A 19,530-nucleotide genomic window follows, 5' to 3' on the forward strand; every position below is an offset into this window, starting at 1 on the left:
AAAGCTGAATTACAACAATTCTGCAAAGATGAGTGGGCGAAAATTCCTCCAGAGCGCTGTAAAAGACTCATTGCAAGTTATCTCAAATGCTTGATTGCAGTTATTGCTGCTAAGGGTGGCCCAACCAGTTATTAGTTTCAGGGGGCAATTACTTTTTCACACAGGGCCATGTAGGTTTGGATTTTTTTTTCTCCCTAAATAATGAAAACCATCATTTAAAAACTGCATTTTGTGTTTACTTGTGTTATATTTGACTAATGGTTAAATGTGTTTGATGATCAGAAACATTTTGTGTGACAAACATGCAAAAGAATAAGAAATCAGGAAGGGGGCAAATAGTTTTTCACACCACTGTAGCTATTTTGACTTCTACCTAAATGACTGAAATTAGTATTTTGTATATCCCACAAGATTCAATAAAATAAACATGATCGAGTTATCCTCAAAAGGGAAACATAAAAAATAAATGTAATATTAATTAAATACATTTTTGTAAATGTAACAACCTGCCATTTCCCTTTTTCAGTGAACACAGCATGTCTTCCAAAGGTTTTCTGAAACATTCAGTCAATGTACAGTACTTATCCAATACTGCATAAAAGATTTAATCTCATAACCCACTGCATTTCATTTACTAACCAGTATACCAAAAGAAAAAAATTACAATTTATTTTTGAGGCATGGACATTACTTGAAGATGTTAAGAGTTTGTCTTTTTATCTTACCTTGCCTACCCCATACTTCTCCTAACCCCAAAATGGTTTGTAAAGACACACCTTGACTAGGCTTGGATTATATTCCAGGACTCTGCACCTATAATGAAGCAGCAGATTAACCAATGTGGCACAGTATCACCATGCTGAATATATATTCTTGTTTATTTCTATACTGTAATATTATGAAGTGCATTTTCATAGCACTTACTTTGAAAAGTACTACCTTATATTGTATAAAATAAAGATTTGGTGTATTTAGTATGCCATGTTATTTTTATACAGCATTTTTAAAGATGTTGCTTCAAAGGCCTATCTATTTCTTTCAGGAAAGAAAATATTTGATTATGAATATTTTCTATGTATAATATCAAATTTCTTTTAACTGTTAAATTGTGGTGAGCTTTAAGGTGTATGATTTGTTATTTGCTTCAGTTTTTGAGCCTGTAGAAGAAAAGTAAACCAGTTCTGGTAGTTTTTAAATATTCACCATAAGACATTTAGTAACTGCTGTATAAGACATTGACATAGCTGTAGTAAAATAAATGTGACCTTGTTTGTTTAAGTAGTAAAAATCAAGGTTAGATGTGTTTGTGTCATGTTTTGTGCAAGGCATTGACCTAGCGATCTGTGCATAGTGAGTAGGTGTTTATAACTGCCGTGGTTAGTGACTGTCTTTTTTATCTGCTGAAACTGACATTCGACTGGTGCACCCAGCCTTGTAATCAAAAACTTAAAAACAGGTGCAAAATATGCTATCTGTTAAAATGAAATGCATAGTCTTTATTTACGCCTAATATTTTAACTGCTTAGTGTAGATCACATAAGATTAGGTTCGAGTTATACTTTGATAATTTTTAAAGAAAAGATCATCATTCTTCATACAGCATACAAAACTGAGTGACTTTCATCTGTATTTCATAATATGTTTTTAGACTATAGAATTCCAAATTATTTGCAGAAAATCCATTTGCTTTTATTTCAGAAATAACTATTAAGTATTAACACATATGGTGTTAACTAGTACTGTGTTGATTTTTCTATCCATTGTTTGTTTCACAGGACTGATTGGTGCCCAGAGATACAGAAGCTCTGCTGTTAACTACAGTGTATTTTTACTGGAAGATAAAGCAGGCATCCTATATGTTGGAGCCAGAGGGGCTGTTTTTGCACTCAACACCAGCAATATTGCCAATGGCAAAGACAGAATGGTAAGATGTTTACTGTAGAAAAAAAAGGAAATAATAGCCACACGGTGTTAAATTAGGAAGTGCTTGATTTTATGGTGATTTTAAATTGCTTTTGTAAGCATTTTGTATACTGCATAGTTAACATTCTTTTCTTGGTTATGCCTGTGGTTTGGTGAGAAGAATTCAGCAATGTAAATTCCAGAAATGTACTTTCTAACATTTGGGCATTACAGTAACAATTTTTAACAATAGTTGCTATTTCCTTTTATAACATTCTTAAACACCTTAAATTCATTAATATGTAAAAAGCAAATAATTAACCATGCATAATTTGAGGAAATTTATAATACAATTACTTTTAGTGTCATTGTTACTTTAAATGTCTGACAATTTTTACTTTCAAATTAAAGGGTGAATTTGGTATTTTTCAAGAAATGTTTTTTTTTTCACAATTATTGAGTACATTAATTGAAAAATACCAAACTTATGTCTTATCAGTAGTGACATATTAAAAATTAGATACTAGTTTGAAAGGTGATTAAAATGATCAGCTATAAAATGGGGTGACACTTATTATTATCATTATTATTTTCGTTTCTTGTCCTACTGTATGCACATGTTCAAAATGAAACGTTTTACATTTAAAAATAAAAATACAGAAGTATTTGTGTAATTTGAGTTTTTTATTGAATACTTAGCAGTCACTTTTAAAGTTTGTTTACTTGTATTTTTTTGTAGATTTATTGGGAAGCATCCATGAACAATAAAACAGCTTGTTGGAAGAAAGGAAAAGATAATAAAGTATGTGTTTCTTTTATAAACAATTAACTTTATAATGTTGGTTTAAGTTAAATGAGTTTAATTTAGGAACCTCTTTTCTATTCTGTCCTGTCTGTGTTGTTAATGGCATCAGATAAATTATCCTCACCGAATTTAAGGGTAATGTTGCAGTCTTAAAAATGTTCTTCTCTGTCAGTTAATTACAGTTTTGGGTATGTCACAGATAAAAAAAATCTTTCCAGGTGGCCTACGTATGCAGTTATTTTTTTATTATTAAGTGACATAAAATATCACAAGACATATCCATGGATCTTTGAATGTAAAAAAAGAACTGAAAATCTCATACTGACCTTTAAGTATTTTGATACTCTTTATATCCTTCTGCTGTGAAACATTCTGAGCTGTCATTGTTTACACATGTCTTAAACAATTATTATCATACACTGATAATTTCTGTATTATCTATATCTATTATTTATTTATTTATTATATTACATATCTATTGACTATATTTATGTATCTAGATTGCAAATACCATACATTGCATCAATGTTCATATTGCTAACTACACGTCAATATTGCTGCTACTTCTTTGTCTTGTCTTTGCACAATGTCTTGTTTGTGTTTTAATTTAAAATTTTAATTCTATTTTTTAATTATTATTTGCATGTCATGTTGTTACACTGTGGACCCTGAGCTTCGCAATTTCGTCTATCTGTATACTTGTATATGGTTGAGTTGACAATAAATTTCACTTTGACTTTGACGTAAATATCTCTGAATGCACCATCATTGCTGTGTGCTTAAAAATTTTTAATTCTGACATATATTTTGACTTTCAAAGAGTAAATTACAAATTACAGCCCATTGAACTCATGCACAGATTTACATCTACAGTAACCTAATATACATGTTTTTGGGATTATGGACAGACATTTATGGGGACATTGGATGAACATGCAAAATTCACATAAGTAAACATAGAACTCTTGTGCTGTTTTTTTAGAAGTTAATAAATTTTAAAAATGAGATTAGACAATTTAGATGATCAAACTTGTTACATTAGCTAATAGGTTTGCTTTTTTCTAGGGTTTATAGGATCAATATTGCCATTCTGTGTTATTGTGGAAGTTGTGAGACTTACCATGTTCATTACTAGGTTTGTCTACTCCATAATCTTTAGGTTAACACACACACAGGTACACAAACATAGAGATCCTAGACAGACAATGACTCGTGATGCGTAATTGCCAGTCACCTTGCAATATTCTACAGTATATAGAACTTCCTTCACATAGGCACGTATAAAGAGTGACGGCAAATGCTTGTCATTCGTATAATACCCTACATAGGGACACAGTATCACCAGCACTAACAGACATATGGGTGACCTTGCGACATACAAAGGCTCAACACCTTTTTGTTTCTATGCTACTTACCAACCAAACATTGCATTACTTCTGTCATAGTTGTTCTTGATATTGAGGTGCAATCTCTTAGCCTTGATAACCCTGTTCACAAGAAAGCAGCAATCTTCCCACAGTAGGTGCCCTAATATTTACTTCAGTTACTCAAGATATAAAGGCAAAGTATTTTCTTCTTTTTTCGGCTGTTCTCGTTCTCTGCATCTTGTTCTGTTACACCCATCCCCTACATGTTCTCTGTCACCACATCCATAAACCTTCTCTTAGGCCTTCCTCTTTTCCTCTTCCCTGGAAGCTCTATCCTTAGCATCCTTCTCCCAATATACTCAGCATCTCTCCTCTGCACATGTCCAAACCAATGCAATCTCGCCTCTCTGACTATGTCTCCCAACCGCGCAACTTGAGCTGACACTCTAATGTACTCATTTCTAATCCTATCCATCCTCGTCACACCCAGTGCAAATCTTAGCATCTTAAACTCGGCTACCTCCAGCTCTGTCTCCTGCTTTTTGGTTAGTGGCACTGCCTCCAACCCATATAACATAGCTAGTCTCACTACTGTCCTGTAGACCTTTCACTCTTGCTGATGCACTTCTGTCACAAATTACTCCTGACACTCTTCTCCACCCATTCCACCCTGCCTACACTCTCTTTTTCACTTCTCTTCCACAATCCCCATTACCCTGTATTGTTAATCTCATCCACCTTCATCAACTCTACTCCTTGCATCCTCACCATTCCACTGACCTCCCTCTCATTTACACAAATGTATTCTGTAGTCATAGAAAAGCTTACTGAAAATCATTACTGTCAAGGGTGGATGTTGTCCTCGTTGGCTTTTTGATTTAGCCATCAGCGTAATGCATAGATTATATTCTCTGATGTCCAGAATAAATGGTCCCGTGTCTCAATCTCTGACGTTGCTTCTTAGGATGTTCTGCTTTCGTCACCTCCTTTAGTTTTTTGGACATGCCATATTTATATTAACATTTTACATGGGGCTTTGGGACATGTGACATTGCACAAATTTGGCTAGCTGTCCTTCTGATAAATGACTTTTCTCAAAGTCTTTGAACTTTTTACGCGCCCATGTACTGCTGTCCTTTTCAAGCTATAGACTGATTGAAACAACTTCTAGTCCTGTGGCATGAGGAATCTTCTCTGTTCCTTCTACAATTAAGTTGTAAACCTACTAAAACAGATTCACTAAACTGAAGCTACACTGAAAATTTTACACTCCAGGTCACATTTGTACAGTGAAATTCTTACTTGCACATGCTAGTCAACAAACTACACGTAGTGACTTTCTGGCACTATTGTTGGTGAGTATAAATACTTCAACACAAAATTTTGTATATTCTGTATATTAAGTTGCATTTAAATTCTAATGACACTAAACTGTATTTGTTAACAAAACTGATTAATACTTCTTCAGTACCCCTGTTATTATACTGCATACAAGGATCAGGTTTCATTTTCTCGGCTAAGGATGACTCTATATTTTAATAATAATTAATGTTTCTTTTAGTGCATGCTCCCAAACTCCTCCTCCTCTATTATCAGTAATTGCTAAGTCATTAAAATATTTAATTCAGAGAAATGATTTGTTAAAGAAATTGGGGTTTCATTTTTATATGATTACTCTCTAATTTCGTATTTTATACCTCAAATACACTTTGCATTAATTACTACTGAGTTTTGTTGATTCATAATTTTACAGAAAAAGGTCATTTGGATCAGTTTTACTAATGTCTATAAGAATTTTCATATGATAAAGGAATATGCTCGTTTGTGTGCCTAGTGATAGACTGGGACTCTGTCCAGGTTGTTTTCAGCATCGTCCCCTGTGCTATGGGGACAGGCTGTGGCTTTCATGACCCCGACATCGATAAAACCAGATTGAGAATGTATGTATATATGAATTAGTAGTTCCCCACTCTTTGTTCCAGACTGGTCCCTTAGCCTGTCAAAACTGAACATGCTGTTAGTGAGTAGGAATGCACTTGTGTTTTTCTAGTACTGTGAATTTTTAATTCTTTTAGTATGGTGACCAGATCACATCTTACCACTAACATGAGAAATTTTGAGCAGAACATTTCTTCATTTATAATGTGAATATGTTTATATTATAACTTAACATATTTTCTTCTTTGTCTATATGGGGCGGGACAGTGGTCGCACTTCTGCCTCTCAATAAGGAAATTAGGGTTTGTGTCCCGGGTCCTCCCTGTGTAGAGTTTTCATGCTCTCCTGAGCCACATACATAACGTTGTGAGTAGAATTCGCACTATAACATGACGTAAGCACAAAAGCCAAAATGTGCTTACGCACAGAAAAATCTAGATGCATTAAATCTGTGCATTTGCCCACTTCCATAAATCCCGATCAGCGTGAAAAGTAACACACGTGCACACGCCTTCTGTCCCACCCCGTCTCCTCCCAGAATTACACCTCTTTGAATATGCAAATCAATATAAGTAGCCCTTAAGCTCAGCATTCTGTGAAAAGGCAATAGCAAAAGCAAGAGGGAAAATATAAGAATTTCAGCGAATACCAGGTTGAGGCAAAGAAAAATGTACTATTTGTTGGTTTAAACAGTAGTATAATCAACAAAAGGAAGCTGATCGAGTGACATAGCGTGTTGGAGAAACTTGAAAGCTCAAGTTCACAAAAGAAGTTGTCACATATCAAAGTCGCCGTGAAAAGGCAAGACGTAGACCACCATCAGAGTGTCATATGAAAAGCTTATTAGGGTACAGAGAAAAAAAAAGGCACACAGTAGGAAAAACACACGAAATGTTAACTTCAATCTCGAAATTTTCACTTTAATCACATAGTTTATTTTGTCATTAAAGTAGAACATCGTAAACTTTATCTTAAAATCATTTAATTTACTAGTTTCTCAAATCCCATCATAACTAAAATAGCACGTTAAATGCTTTGTTTTGTATTTGATCTTTTGCTCTATGTGTGTGAATCAGTACGTGCTTTCTTTTTTTCCGACTGGACACAGAATCCATTACATTCGTGATATTACAGCTCTCTGAATAATTAAAATACTGAGATGTATACGTGATATCTTTTTCATGATGATAGGAAAATTATTAACAGTACAGATTATTTAAATGAAGTTAAAGTTTTATCTATATAATATAATCAACAAATTTTGCTGCATTTCATCTTAAAAATGATATCGTCATCATATGTAAATACGCGCTTTATAAAGTGGCGCAGGTTGTGCAATATTATAACTGTAGTGCAAGTTTACAGTGAGGTGATTGTACTTATAAGTACAAACAGTTCTACAAGGAGCACTTGATGGACTGATTGATTGTTTAAAGTTCTTGGGATGAAACTGTTTCTGAACCGCGAGGTCTGTAGAGGAAAGTCTCTGAAGCGTTTTGCCGTGGCTGAGGCAGCATGTGCTTGATGCTGTATACCGATAATTCTCTTTCCGATCAGCTGCTGCTGTGATTCCCCACTCAGATACAGTGATATAAATACTCTGAGTGGTGCAGTGAGAGTAAAATGGAAAAAGATGATCCGCTGTGGCAACACCTAACGGGAGCCGCTGAAAGAAGAAAAAAAAGGTGCAGTGAGAGTAACAACGCTAAAGCAGTTATGGTATTTGGAATACTATGGCTATTCCCTGGACCATTATATTGTTACAAGTTAATTACAATCAGATACATTACACTAATAAACAATATGCGGTTAGTTTCAGTGTATTTATAAAGCCGCGTCAGGAAATGAAAGAGTAACCACACAGGAACAGTAGCACCGCTTTGACGCTGGGTGCCACCAGTCTGCAAAACCGAGTGGAGAACTTGTGTACAGCAGGGTATGAGGTACCGTGGAAATGTGCGTGGCTTTATGCCAAGTGTAGGTTTTATACATCACGATTTGAACGTAGAAATGTTCTTACGCAACATTTCTGTGCGTACGCACCGTTTATGCATGAGGCCCCTGGTGTCTGTGTAGATTTCCCCCGGTTGCTCCAGTTTCTCTCCATAGTCCAAAGACATGCAAGTTAGATGAACTGGCCACACTGAATTGGCCCAGTGTGAGGTGAGTGTGCATATGTGGTTTTGCTCTGTGATGAAGTGGTGCCCTGTCCCTGGTTTGTTCACACCTTGTGCATTATCCGAGGTGGGATAGGCTCCAGCAACCCCCATGATCCTAGTCTAATTAAGAGGATTAGAAAATCAATAACATTTGTCTATAAATGTTTGTCCAATTCTGAAGATTGTCTAGCTCTTTATGAATTGTTTTTGTTGCATTCTCAGTATTTAGTATCTTTTCAACTTTGGAGACATCTGCAAAATATGATTTGCTCTTTTATCTCTATCAATTATAAGAACAGAAAGAAGGTTGAAGTGTGTATGCATTTCTAAATTTTATATAATGCCATTAACAAACATTACGATACAGACAAATAATCAAGTTAAAACATAGAAGATGCACATTTTGTTAAAAACAACATATAACACATGCTTTTTCATTGAACAGCAAGACAGATAGAAATACATTTACTTAGTTTCAGTGTTTCACATAGTAGGACCAACAAGTCTAAATGAGTGTTTTCCATGATTCGAATGAAGGTCTAACTATATCAACTTTTAATTCGGTAAACAATTTTTGTAAGGTATTGGAACTCAGTTAATAATGATTCCAGAAAATAGTGATTTGTGTAGTATGTATAAACTCTCAAGAGTTTTTTTCTTTACCTTTGGCATGTTGCAAAATGTTGCAGTGATTGTTGATGCATATGTTTAGTTGCATGATGGCATCAATGTCTTATGACTGTAGTCTACAATAAATAAATAGAAAGAAAATGTTTATGAAACCCAAAATATCAATCTATTATTGCTGGTGTATTTACAGTATTTCAGTGAAGAGTATATTATATGTTCTAAAACAAGCACAACAAGCAAGTTTTGAAAAATTATTGTATTAAATCCAGATTTTTGTAAAGAGTACAAACACAAGAAACAAATCTTATTATGTGCTTCTTTTGTGCTATTGTATTCTGAATGCTTAAACAGATTAAAGTGCCATTGCTATTGCTGCAGTTATAGTCATATTTTGGATTTCAGTTATATGACAACAATTCAAAATTATAAAAATTCTTCATAAAGTCTAAATGTCTCATGTATTTTTAACAGTCTGATTTTATGATGAATGTCTTGATTTTATAATAATGAGGTTTTGCCAGGCTTTTGTTGTAATGTAATATAACATTCATCAGCATTTGCTTTTTTGTTGTGAAAACCAATAAAACCAGTGAAAATTACTAAAAAAATAATGGTTTTAATTAGTTTTATCAAAGTCAAAGTGAACTTTATTGTCATCTCAACCATATACAACTATACAGATAGACGAAATTGCGAAGCTCAGGGTCCACAGTGTAACAAAATGACGTGCAAATAATAAATTAAAAATAGAACTAAAATTAAAACTTAAATTTAAATTTAAAACACAAACAAGACAAGACATTGTGCAAAGACAAGACAAAGAAGTAGCAGCAGCAATACTGACGTGTAGTTAGTAATATGAACATTGATGCAATGTATAGTATTTGCAATCTAGATACATAAATATAGTCAACAGATATGTAATATAATAAATAAATAATAGATATAAATAATACAGAAATTATCAGTGTATGATAATAGTTGTTTAAGACATGTGTAAACAATGACAGCTCAGAATGTTTTACAGCTGAAGGATATCAAGAATGTCAAAATACTTAAAGGTCAGCATGATATTTTCAGTTCTTTTCTACATGCACACTAGTCTTTGCAGGAAAGTGGCTTGCATTTATAAAAGTTCTGCTTTTAGAGGTGGTTGAGGCAGTGTGGAAGATCCCAGGTGGCAGCTTTGTGTTAAGGAGTCTGACAGCTTGGGGGTAAAAACTATCCTGAACCCTGGCAGATCTGGCTTTGATGCTACAGTATCTTCTCTTGGATGGCAGAAGTGTGAAAAGTCCATGTGAGGGGTGTAAGGGGTCCTGCACAATGCTGCAGACCTTACGGACACTGCATTTGTAAAATATGTCCTGTAGTGAATGGAGAGGCACCCCGATAATGTTCTCTGCTGCCTTCACTATCCTTTGCAGGTGCTTGCGGTCAGATATGTTGCAGTTGCCTTACCAGACAGCGATGCAGCTGGTCTGAACACTCTCAATGGTGCCTCTGTAGAATATGGTGAGGATGGAAGAAGGAAGACTTGCCCGCTTCAGCCACCTCAGGAAGTGTAGTCTCAGCTGGGTTTTCTTGATTAGTGATGAGGTGTAATGCGTCCACGTAAGTTCCTCAGTTATGTTCACACTGAGGAACTTGGTACTCCTAACAGTCTCCACATCTGAACTGTTGATGTTGAGTGGGATGTGGGCAGGATGCGATTTTCTGAAGTCTACGATTATCTCTTTTGTCTTGTCGAAATTGAGAGATAGATTGTTGCCTTCACACCATGCAGGCAGCTGTTCCACCTCATCTCTGTATGCTGTTTCATCATCCCTGCTTATCAGTTCCATTACCGTCGTATTATCTGCAAATTTGATGATGTGGTTGGTGTTGTGTATGGCTGTACGGTCATGAGTCAGCAGTGTGAAGAGCAGTGGACTAAGCACGCAGCCCTGCAGCGCTCCAGTGCTTAGTGTGATGATGCTGGAAGTGTTGCAGCCCATCCAAACTGACTGAGGCCTCTCTGTCAAGAAGTCCAGGATCCAATTGCAGAGGGTGGTGTTCAGGCCCAACCTGCTCAGTTTTACAACCAGCTTTTGAGGGATGATTTTTTGAATACAGAGCTAAAGTCTGTGAATAACATCCTGACATATGTGTCTTTTTTATCCAGATGTGTCAGGGAGAGGTGAAGGGCAGAGCATATGGCATCCTCAGTTGACCTGTTTGAGCAGTATGCAAATTGAAGAGGGTGAAGGGAGTGTGCAACAAGCTGTAGGCTATACAAAATTTATTCTGACTAAAATGCTAAATATCTAATTAGAGATGGTACAATGCCACTGTTTATTTTCAATTACTGATAACCATATAGAAATACTGAGTATCTGGCCATACTAAGATCAATCTGGTATAGCTTTACATGAGCTGTTTGTCTTAATGCAGCTCATTTAAGATGGTGGTCTAAAAACTGCTCAAATAAGCACTCTGCCGTCCTACAGGAGAAAAACAACATGACTTCTACAAAACTGCTGCCTTATTTTATTCATTTGAATTGTGCTTCAAAAGCACAATGAGATCAAAATAGGTATGAGGCTGTGGTGAACATTGTGTATTTTGTTGAAATGAAAATGATCAAAAAGTCTATTAAAGCCCAAGGACGTCTTCACAGATAGGTGTCAAAAAGGGACTGGGTCAAGATGGTGGCATATCTGGTTTTATATAACTGAGGCAGGAAAGGGTAGGTACAGGAGAGAGAATGACGGAAGTGGCTTCAGAGGTGGTAAGATTATCAATCTGCTGTTCTGCAGATGGAGGATGAGAAAAGGCATTAAGCAACATGCCAACCCATTGTTTTAGGGTAATTACCATTACCAGAGCCCTTGAGATGCTTCTCATGTGCACATGCATGATACACCATATTATCAGATTTTTAAAGAATTGTAATAATTCTATTTTAAAAATCATAAATGTTCAGTATGATAATTAAAATATGTAATAATTAGAAATGCAATGAGGAGAAATATACAGTACTCTGTATTACATAACATAGGTTATTAGCGGAGTAGAATATTCTGTTCAGCAAGGGAAGTGCTGCTGAGTTTTACATTTAATAATTAATTAAACTCATTATTTGCAGTACTAAAGGTTGCTGCCTCTGCACATGAGGTGAAATCAAGTCAGTATTCAAATTCCTATCTATTAGAAATGAATATTAGTAAATTAATAAACTACTCCTCCTATCATTGTAAAGTGGGGCATTTTGCCACAACCCATATATTTGATTCAGTAGGGAGCTGTGCAGGTTTTCTCTTTTTAATTGTATATATTCTTCTGCTGGGCGGCACAGTGTAGCAGCGGTAGCGCTGCTGCTTCGCAGTTAGGAGACCTGGATTCGCTTCTCGGGTCTCCTCCCTGCGTGGTGTTTGCATGTTCTGCCCGTGTCTGCGTGGGTTTCCTCTGGGTGCTCTGGTTTCCTCCCACAGTCCAAAGACATGCGAGTTAAGTGCATTGGCGATTCTAAATTGTCCCTAGTGTGTGCTTGGTTTGTGTGTGTGCGTGCCCTGCGGTGGGCTGGCGCCCTGCCTGGGGTTTGATTGACCCCCGTGACCTTGTAGTTAGGATATGGTTGGATAATGGATGGATGGATATGAAATAAAAACTTCCAGTTTGCATGTGTTAATTTTTTGATTTCTTGCAGTCTCTACATTTTGAATCTTATTTGGTAGGTGAAAGTATCTGGTAGACACCACAACATTTTAGTGAACACTTGTTGTTAATGTCATGAAGAGCAGAATTAAATATAGTAAGCATGTTTGTTGTCATGCTTGTGGTGTTATGGGTCCACAGCTCGTTGAGTAAAGGCCATTTTTAAATAAGTAATCTATGTGCTCGCGGCTTAGTGAGGGGACGTTGGGCCATAGTGGGCCGCGGGACGATCCGTAGGGTGTGGGCGTTTCTCGCCTAGTGCACAGGTGAGGAACTGCCCACATTCATGATTGTCCCGTGGCTAATGCTGCAGCTGCTGTGGCCCTCGTCATTTTAAAAAGAAGCGCGAGTCGGTTTTAGGGAGGTGTAAAAACGATCGGAGGAAAAGAAACGTTCGTGGTAAAAAATGGAGAGAGGAGAAAGGAGATGAGGAAAGAGGACGGAGGTTACAGGGAGCGAGGAAGCATGCGGTGCAAGAGAGACGGACAGGCGGTGTGTGCGTCTGGTGAGCACACGATCGAGCGCTCGTGGGCAGCTGTATGGAAGCTGGGTGTTAGGCCAACACCTAGACGTTTGAGTTGAGGTTGCTCCCGCTGAGTGAGCAGGTAGCGGGAGTGCCTAGAGGAAAGCGACGAGCCGCAGAAGGCCGTGGAAAGGCAGCGGAAGTCGGGAGGCTTGGTGTGGAGTCCCCAATGTGAGCGTCCTGGCTATTGGGGTAATCAAGTCTCGGGGACTGGGATGAGTGCCAGACCGAAGCCAGGGATCGGGAGGTCTCCAGTCTCGGGTGTGTTGTAGGAGGGCAGCTGCAGAGAGCGTCTTGCCTGCTGCTTGGCCCAAACGGGATAAGCAGGTGAGACGCTAACAGAAGAGCACCGGATTTGTTGTTGGTTTTTAAGACTGCTTCCTAAAAGAAGATTTTAACCTCTCGTTTTTAAGGATGTGTTTTTTTTCTATTTATTGATTTTTAACCTCCACGTGTTCTTTTTATGGATTATTTATTTAATGAAGAACTGCGAAGACCTGCACTATTTATGAACACTTGTTTTGTTGGTTTTAAATAAAAGCACTTTTGCACCTTTTGTATACCTTCCCCTTGCTCAGTAATTTGCCTCCATTGACTAGCTCACTCGGTTTCATTATCGACGGTGTGGGGTTCGAGTGCTTCCAATAGCAATGGGAGTGTGGAGCCAGAACCCACATCGTCACAATGCTGTTGATAAAAGCCTCAGTAAGAGAGGTGTTTGTTTTGCCATATCAGAGAGGAACATTGTGTGTTGGCTCAGAGAGTATATTTTAAGACAGTCTGGATGGGGTTTTCAATATACACTGCTCAAATGTATAGGGCAGTTACTTTGAAATGATCCTGCATCCTATTTGGATTTGGTTCCTATATTGGGCACAGTGCTGCTGAAATGGGAAACCCCCCATCCTGAATTGGTTTATTCAAATTTAAGAAATTTCACGTTGCTTTGTTTTCCTTACTTTGTTTCTTATGGAACATACATATATACCTAAAATGAAAACAGATGAGAGTTGTGCTTGCTATAACTGTCACATATCCTCCTACAAAATGCCTAGTGAGGGATACTTAGGTCTGGTTGTCATATATCAGTTGCTCCGTGGTTATGCTTCCAAGGTCAATACAGTAATCCCTCCTCGATCGCGGGGGTTGCGTTCCAGACCCCCCGCGATAGGTGAAAATCCGCGAAGTAGAAACCATATGTTTGTATTGTTATTTTTATATATTTTAAGCCCTTATAAACTCTCCCACACTGTTTATAAATATTCCCCACAGAGTTATACAGCATAATCCCTTTGTATTCTCTTAGATATTAGGTAAGATTCATTGAAATTATGTATGTAAACACACTGTTTATATACAGTAAAACCTAAATATTATTTTAAAGATATTGAGTGTCTCTGATATCACATGTTACAGCCATTACGATAGACATGCCACCAGCAATAAATACGTACAATGCAACAAAAATAGTATACAGTAAATGTGTGTGTACAGTGACACTAAACGTACGTACATGTACTAAGTACTGTAAGTAGAAAATTAATTATGGTTACTCACCAACAATGACACAATGACTTGTCCGATAACAATGAGTTTTATTTTACTGCACAACAAAGGAGAGCGTTACAGCACTTAAAGGAGCCACTTCAGGCGATTGTGTAGCACTGCCGTTGTTCTTCTTCTGGCAGTCTTCAATCCAAATCCCTAAAGCAGATTCCATCCAGACTACTGCCTTATTACATCCACTTACAACTTGTTTTGCACCCTGGTTAAAAGGACACTGCGTCGTAGATCTTATATTCCTTTCCTACTTTTTAAATAAAAGAATCGTAGCCTTCAACAAATCCAAAGCGTTTACCTTTTCGCAATCGTTAACATCTTCCGTTTGCGCTTGGGCACGGCCCCTGAAGCAGTAGCAGATCGTTTTGGAGCCATAATGAAGGGCTTGACTATGCACAAAGATAAACACAAAAGAGCACAACTCTTTACACAGCAAAACACGTTGATGCTGAATGAGCGAGACGAGACTTCCTGGTTAACACTGCATTCAGCAAGCAGGAACTTAACTGCGTGCTCTGATTGGTTAGCTTCTCAGTCAGGAGAACTTAACTGCGTGCTCTGATTGGTTAGCTTCTCAGTCATTCGCCAATAGCGTCCCTTGTATGAAATCAACTGGGCAAACCAACTGAGGAAGCATGTACAGGAAGTAAAAAGACACATTGTCCGCAGACCCCGCGAAGCAGCGAAAAATCCACGTTATATATTTAGTTATGCTTTCATATAAAATCCGCGATAGAGCGAAACCGCGAAAGTCAAAGCGCGATATAGCGCGAACATACTAACATCAGACATTTTTTGTCAACTCTGAGTTGGCTCTGGGTGTTTTGAACACCTCTTTAGTGTTTGGTTACTCTTAACCTTTCTAATTTATAAAAGATGTGCTTTGGGGAGATACTTTAGAATTTTATTTTTTGTGAGAAAAATTAATGTTGATAAACATTATGTTATTATATGTTAAATTTTTAATTTCTGCTTTGTATGATGTTGAAGTTATTCAGTATGGTTACCCTTCAAATTTGTAATATGTTCCTGTTAATTTATATGTCAAATGTATTGATGACTTTTTGTTTACAGTTATTTATTACTTATTATAGTTACTTAATATTTTCATTTCTGTGAAAATAACAGTTTGAAGCAAGTACTGTATGTTCTATGGACATTATTTACATTTGTGTTTTGTTTTTTCTACCTCCTACAATATACTATAGAATGACTAAAATAAAGAAAACATACTGTACTGTATATACAAAAGAGCTTCCTTTAAAAACACATGCTAAATAGTTTTCATTGATACTTTATTTTTTTCTGAAAGGGTTGTAAGGTTCTGCTGCATTTAGATTTTTTAATTTATTTTCCATTTAGCTGTTATTGCTCAAGTATAGAATGTGATTGAAATGTTGTACAAACACTGTCTCATGCAAAGGCATTTTTTTTCAGACGGAGTGCTTCAATCACGTTCGATTTCTGCAGAGGTTCAATGAAACTCATTTGTACATCTGTGGGACCTATGCCTTTCACCCTCTCTGCACATACATAGTATGAACCATTTTTTTAAATGATTATTTAAATTATTTGTTTTTTCCATGAATTCCATGAAAGTTCAGTGTTAATTAAAAATAATGTTTCTATATAAAACAATACGTTGTTAAAATGTGTGTATATACTATATGTGTGTGCGTGCGTATGTGTCTGTCTATATATATACTGTGTATATATATATATATATATATATATTGTAGAGGCTGGCCCGGACACAGACAGGTAGACAAGTCCATTTCACCCAACACAAGTTTATTCATTGGTCCACACTACATACAAAGGTGCCACACAAACCCCCAAAGTCCCCAAAGTCCTGGCCACACAAAGCCTTACTTTCTTCAGGCCGCCTCCTTGCCTCCTCCAGCAAGCTCAGTCCACTCCATTCCCGACTCTCGCCTTGAATGAAGGGAGGCGGCCCCTTTTATTCACACCCGGATGTGCTCCAGGTGCTTCCCGGCAATCTCTCACCGACACACCCCGTGTGGCAGAAGTGCCGGCTGTATCCCCGGAAGCACTCCGGGTGTCCCTGCACCTCTTCCCCCCAGCACTTCCGCCACACCAGGAAGTGTTTTCAACCAAGTATTAGCAATGAACATTTTATTTTCAGTTATTTAATTTGCCCAATTACTTTTGAGCCCCTGAAATGAAGGAATTGTGTTAAAAAATGCTTTAATTGCTTCACATCTTTATGCAATCGTTTTGTTCACCTCACTGAATTAAAGCTGAAAGTCTGCACTTCAACTGCATCTGAGTTGTTTCATTTAAAATTCATTGTGGTAATATACAGAACAAAATTAGGAAAGAATTGGCTCTGTCCAAATATTTATGGACCTAACTGTATATAATATGGTAACACTTTACCTTTAGTTACTGCAAAAATGCATCTATTACTGATTTACTCTTATGTAACAAGACCCTAAAAAAGGCTTCTTTTGGTGTTCATAACATTTGCGAAGAATCAGTAATATGGTTATTCATCTGGGTAATGTTGCCTATTAAAATAAATTCCCTTTGGAACAGCCAGAGGTGGCTTAAGTGACACATATATCTTTTGATATTCCATACTTCAGTATAAGACCTGTGAATCCTTCCTATTCATGCGTAAATTTACCAGCTTATCAAATGCCACACTGCACAGGTATGATTAGCCACTTTACTGATGCTTTGTAAGTGTTGTGAACACCAAAAGAAAGGCTTTCTTAAGGTTTTGTTATGTAACAGTAAATGAGTAATAGATGGATTTTTTCAGAACCCAAACTAAACTATCTATCTATCTATCTAAAGTGTTACCAGCTCTCACAATACCGTAATTTCAGAAAGGTATTTAAAATTTGATTCCATTTTCTATACCCAAAACAGTATATAATGTAACTCCATAAAAATATATTTAAATAAATTTGCTGTTCCGTATGCATTAACATCTTCATATTAATGAAAACAAATAATAGAAATGTAAATCCTTAAATGCCAGTACTTCAAGTAGTGCAATCTTTTGTAAGAGAAAAGTTCTGTAAATAATAAAAAGTGAAGTAGTTTCAATTCAATAAATATTTTTTTTTTTACATTGATGAAAGCAAATAATAATTCTTTACATTTATATAGCACTTTTCTCACTACTCAAAGCACTCAGCAATTGCAGGTTAAGGGCCTTACTTAAGGGCCCAACAGAGAAGCATCCCTTTTGGCATTTACGAGATTCGAACCGGCAACCTTCCGATTGCCAGTGCAGATCCCTAGCCTCAGAGCCACCACTCCGTTACTGTTACTGAGGTTGTTCAATGAAATATTAAATGTTAACTGAATGTGCATTGCAAACTTTTGTAAACTATATACATAAAACATTAAAACAAACATTCAAGTAATTAGAACAATAATGTGGTCTTTTGTAAAAAATTGTTCAGAAAAGTAACACGCAAAGAGACCACTAACATACTTAAGGGATTTGCATAAATGTAAACAGACCATGTTGCATTTTTGTGCAAATAAACACGATGTCTTGGTAACTTCCAAATATCATGTAAGAAAGACTTACATGTTAGCATGTACTGCTGTGAGAGGTGCACTTGTTGGGCTGCAAATGAGCCCTGAAGTGCAAAATACATGCTCTAATGCACAGCCAGAAGTCTACATGCACACAGAGGAGTAGCGCCACTGTTTATACAGTTGAGCACTGAAAAGTTATAGTTCCCTTCATTATATATTAAATGTGATGAAATATAATTTTAAAGTCACACATTCCTAAACGTATCAGTTTATACCATAATGTAGAAATAAGATACCTCCCAAACTTTTTTGTATTGACAAAATCTTGCAAATCTTGTTTACAGGCTTCCATGCATTTTGTGTTTTTCTGTCCCTATTTGATAGAAAGCCAGTGAATTTCCAGACGTCACTGTGGCTGTCCTCTTTGTCATTTAAGTATGCTGGTGAAAGCTCCAATGCTGCTGAAGCTGCCAGTTTATTAACTCCTCTGAGAGGTTGGAAATGTGGGCTGCAGCTTGAACCATGGCAAAATGGAAGTAGGCTATATAATCGATACCATTTTGAAATGTTAAATAGAATACATATCTTTGTTTTGATACTTTTGACAACCCTAATATATATATATATATATATATATATATATATATATATAGTGTGACAGATTTGGGTGCTATCGCTCCCTTGAACCCTCAGACAATACGTCAGACACCAGGTAAAAGTCCAATAATTATTTATTTTAGAATAATAATGTGCACAAAGCACCCTCCACTCCACAATTCTCATTAAATAATGAACAAAATCACAATAACAATAATCCTCCTCTCTCCCAAACGCGTTGCCACCCTGCCACCCAGCTCAGCTCACTCATCTGGGGTTTCCCACAATCCTTTATACTGCTTAATCCGGACGTGTTTCATCTCTCAGTCCATGATTCCCCATCACTTCTGGGTTAGATAAAAAGGCCTCTTTTCTTCATCCCGGAAGTACGTAATTTCCTCAGTCCGTGTGACCAAGACGTACTTCTGGGTTATATGGCAAATATAAGACTCTGAGCCTCCCTGCAGCGTCCCCTTGCAGCCCCCATGGTATCCAGCAGGGCTGTGAAGGAAAACTCCAATATCCATGATGCCCATGATGGTACCTCCATGCTGCCGGAAGGACTCCATCTAGCGGCGTGGAGATATTGGCCGGGATGAACGGCCATCCATAGTTCACTATATATATATATATATATATATATATATATATATATATATATATATATAAGGTATATATACTAGTAAATTTGTCCACTTCTGCATGTGTATATTGTGAAATGAACAGGTTTGACACACACAAAAAGGTGTGAGGAAGCCACCCATATATTGTCCCTGGCTGCAAAAGGGCTTCGAAAGAGCACTTATGTGCATGGTTTTTAGTTCTGAAATGAAC

General features: G+C 36.9%; 1 protein-coding gene across 3 annotated transcripts in view; it reads left to right on the top strand.

Moving 5' to 3' along the window:
* The window catches only part of LOC120542764 (semaphorin-4G-like), a 137,387-nt gene that overhangs the window by 57,561 nt on the left and 60,296 nt on the right, over window positions 1-19,530 (top strand). For 2 of the 3 annotated variants that reach the window (XR_005636230.1, XM_039775422.1), the window contains exons 3-5: window positions 1,776-1,924; window positions 2,642-2,704; window positions 16,015-16,113. Coding sequence is in view for 1 of the 3 variants with exons in the window: in XM_039775422.1 (XP_039631356.1) it covers window positions 1,776-1,924; window positions 2,642-2,704; window positions 16,015-16,113 (311 nt within the window). In the remaining 2 variants the exon portion in view is untranslated. Of the gene's footprint in view, window positions 1-1,376; window positions 1,457-1,775; window positions 1,925-2,641; window positions 2,705-16,014; window positions 16,114-19,530 lie in introns of those variants that run through there. The other variant, XR_005636231.1, reaches the window with a different exon arrangement.

This window comes from Polypterus senegalus, chromosome 1 (genome assembly GCF_016835505.1).
Source record: "Polypterus senegalus isolate Bchr_013 chromosome 1, ASM1683550v1, whole genome shotgun sequence".
Taxonomy (NCBI): Eukaryota; Metazoa; Chordata; class Cladistia; order Polypteriformes; family Polypteridae; genus Polypterus; species Polypterus senegalus.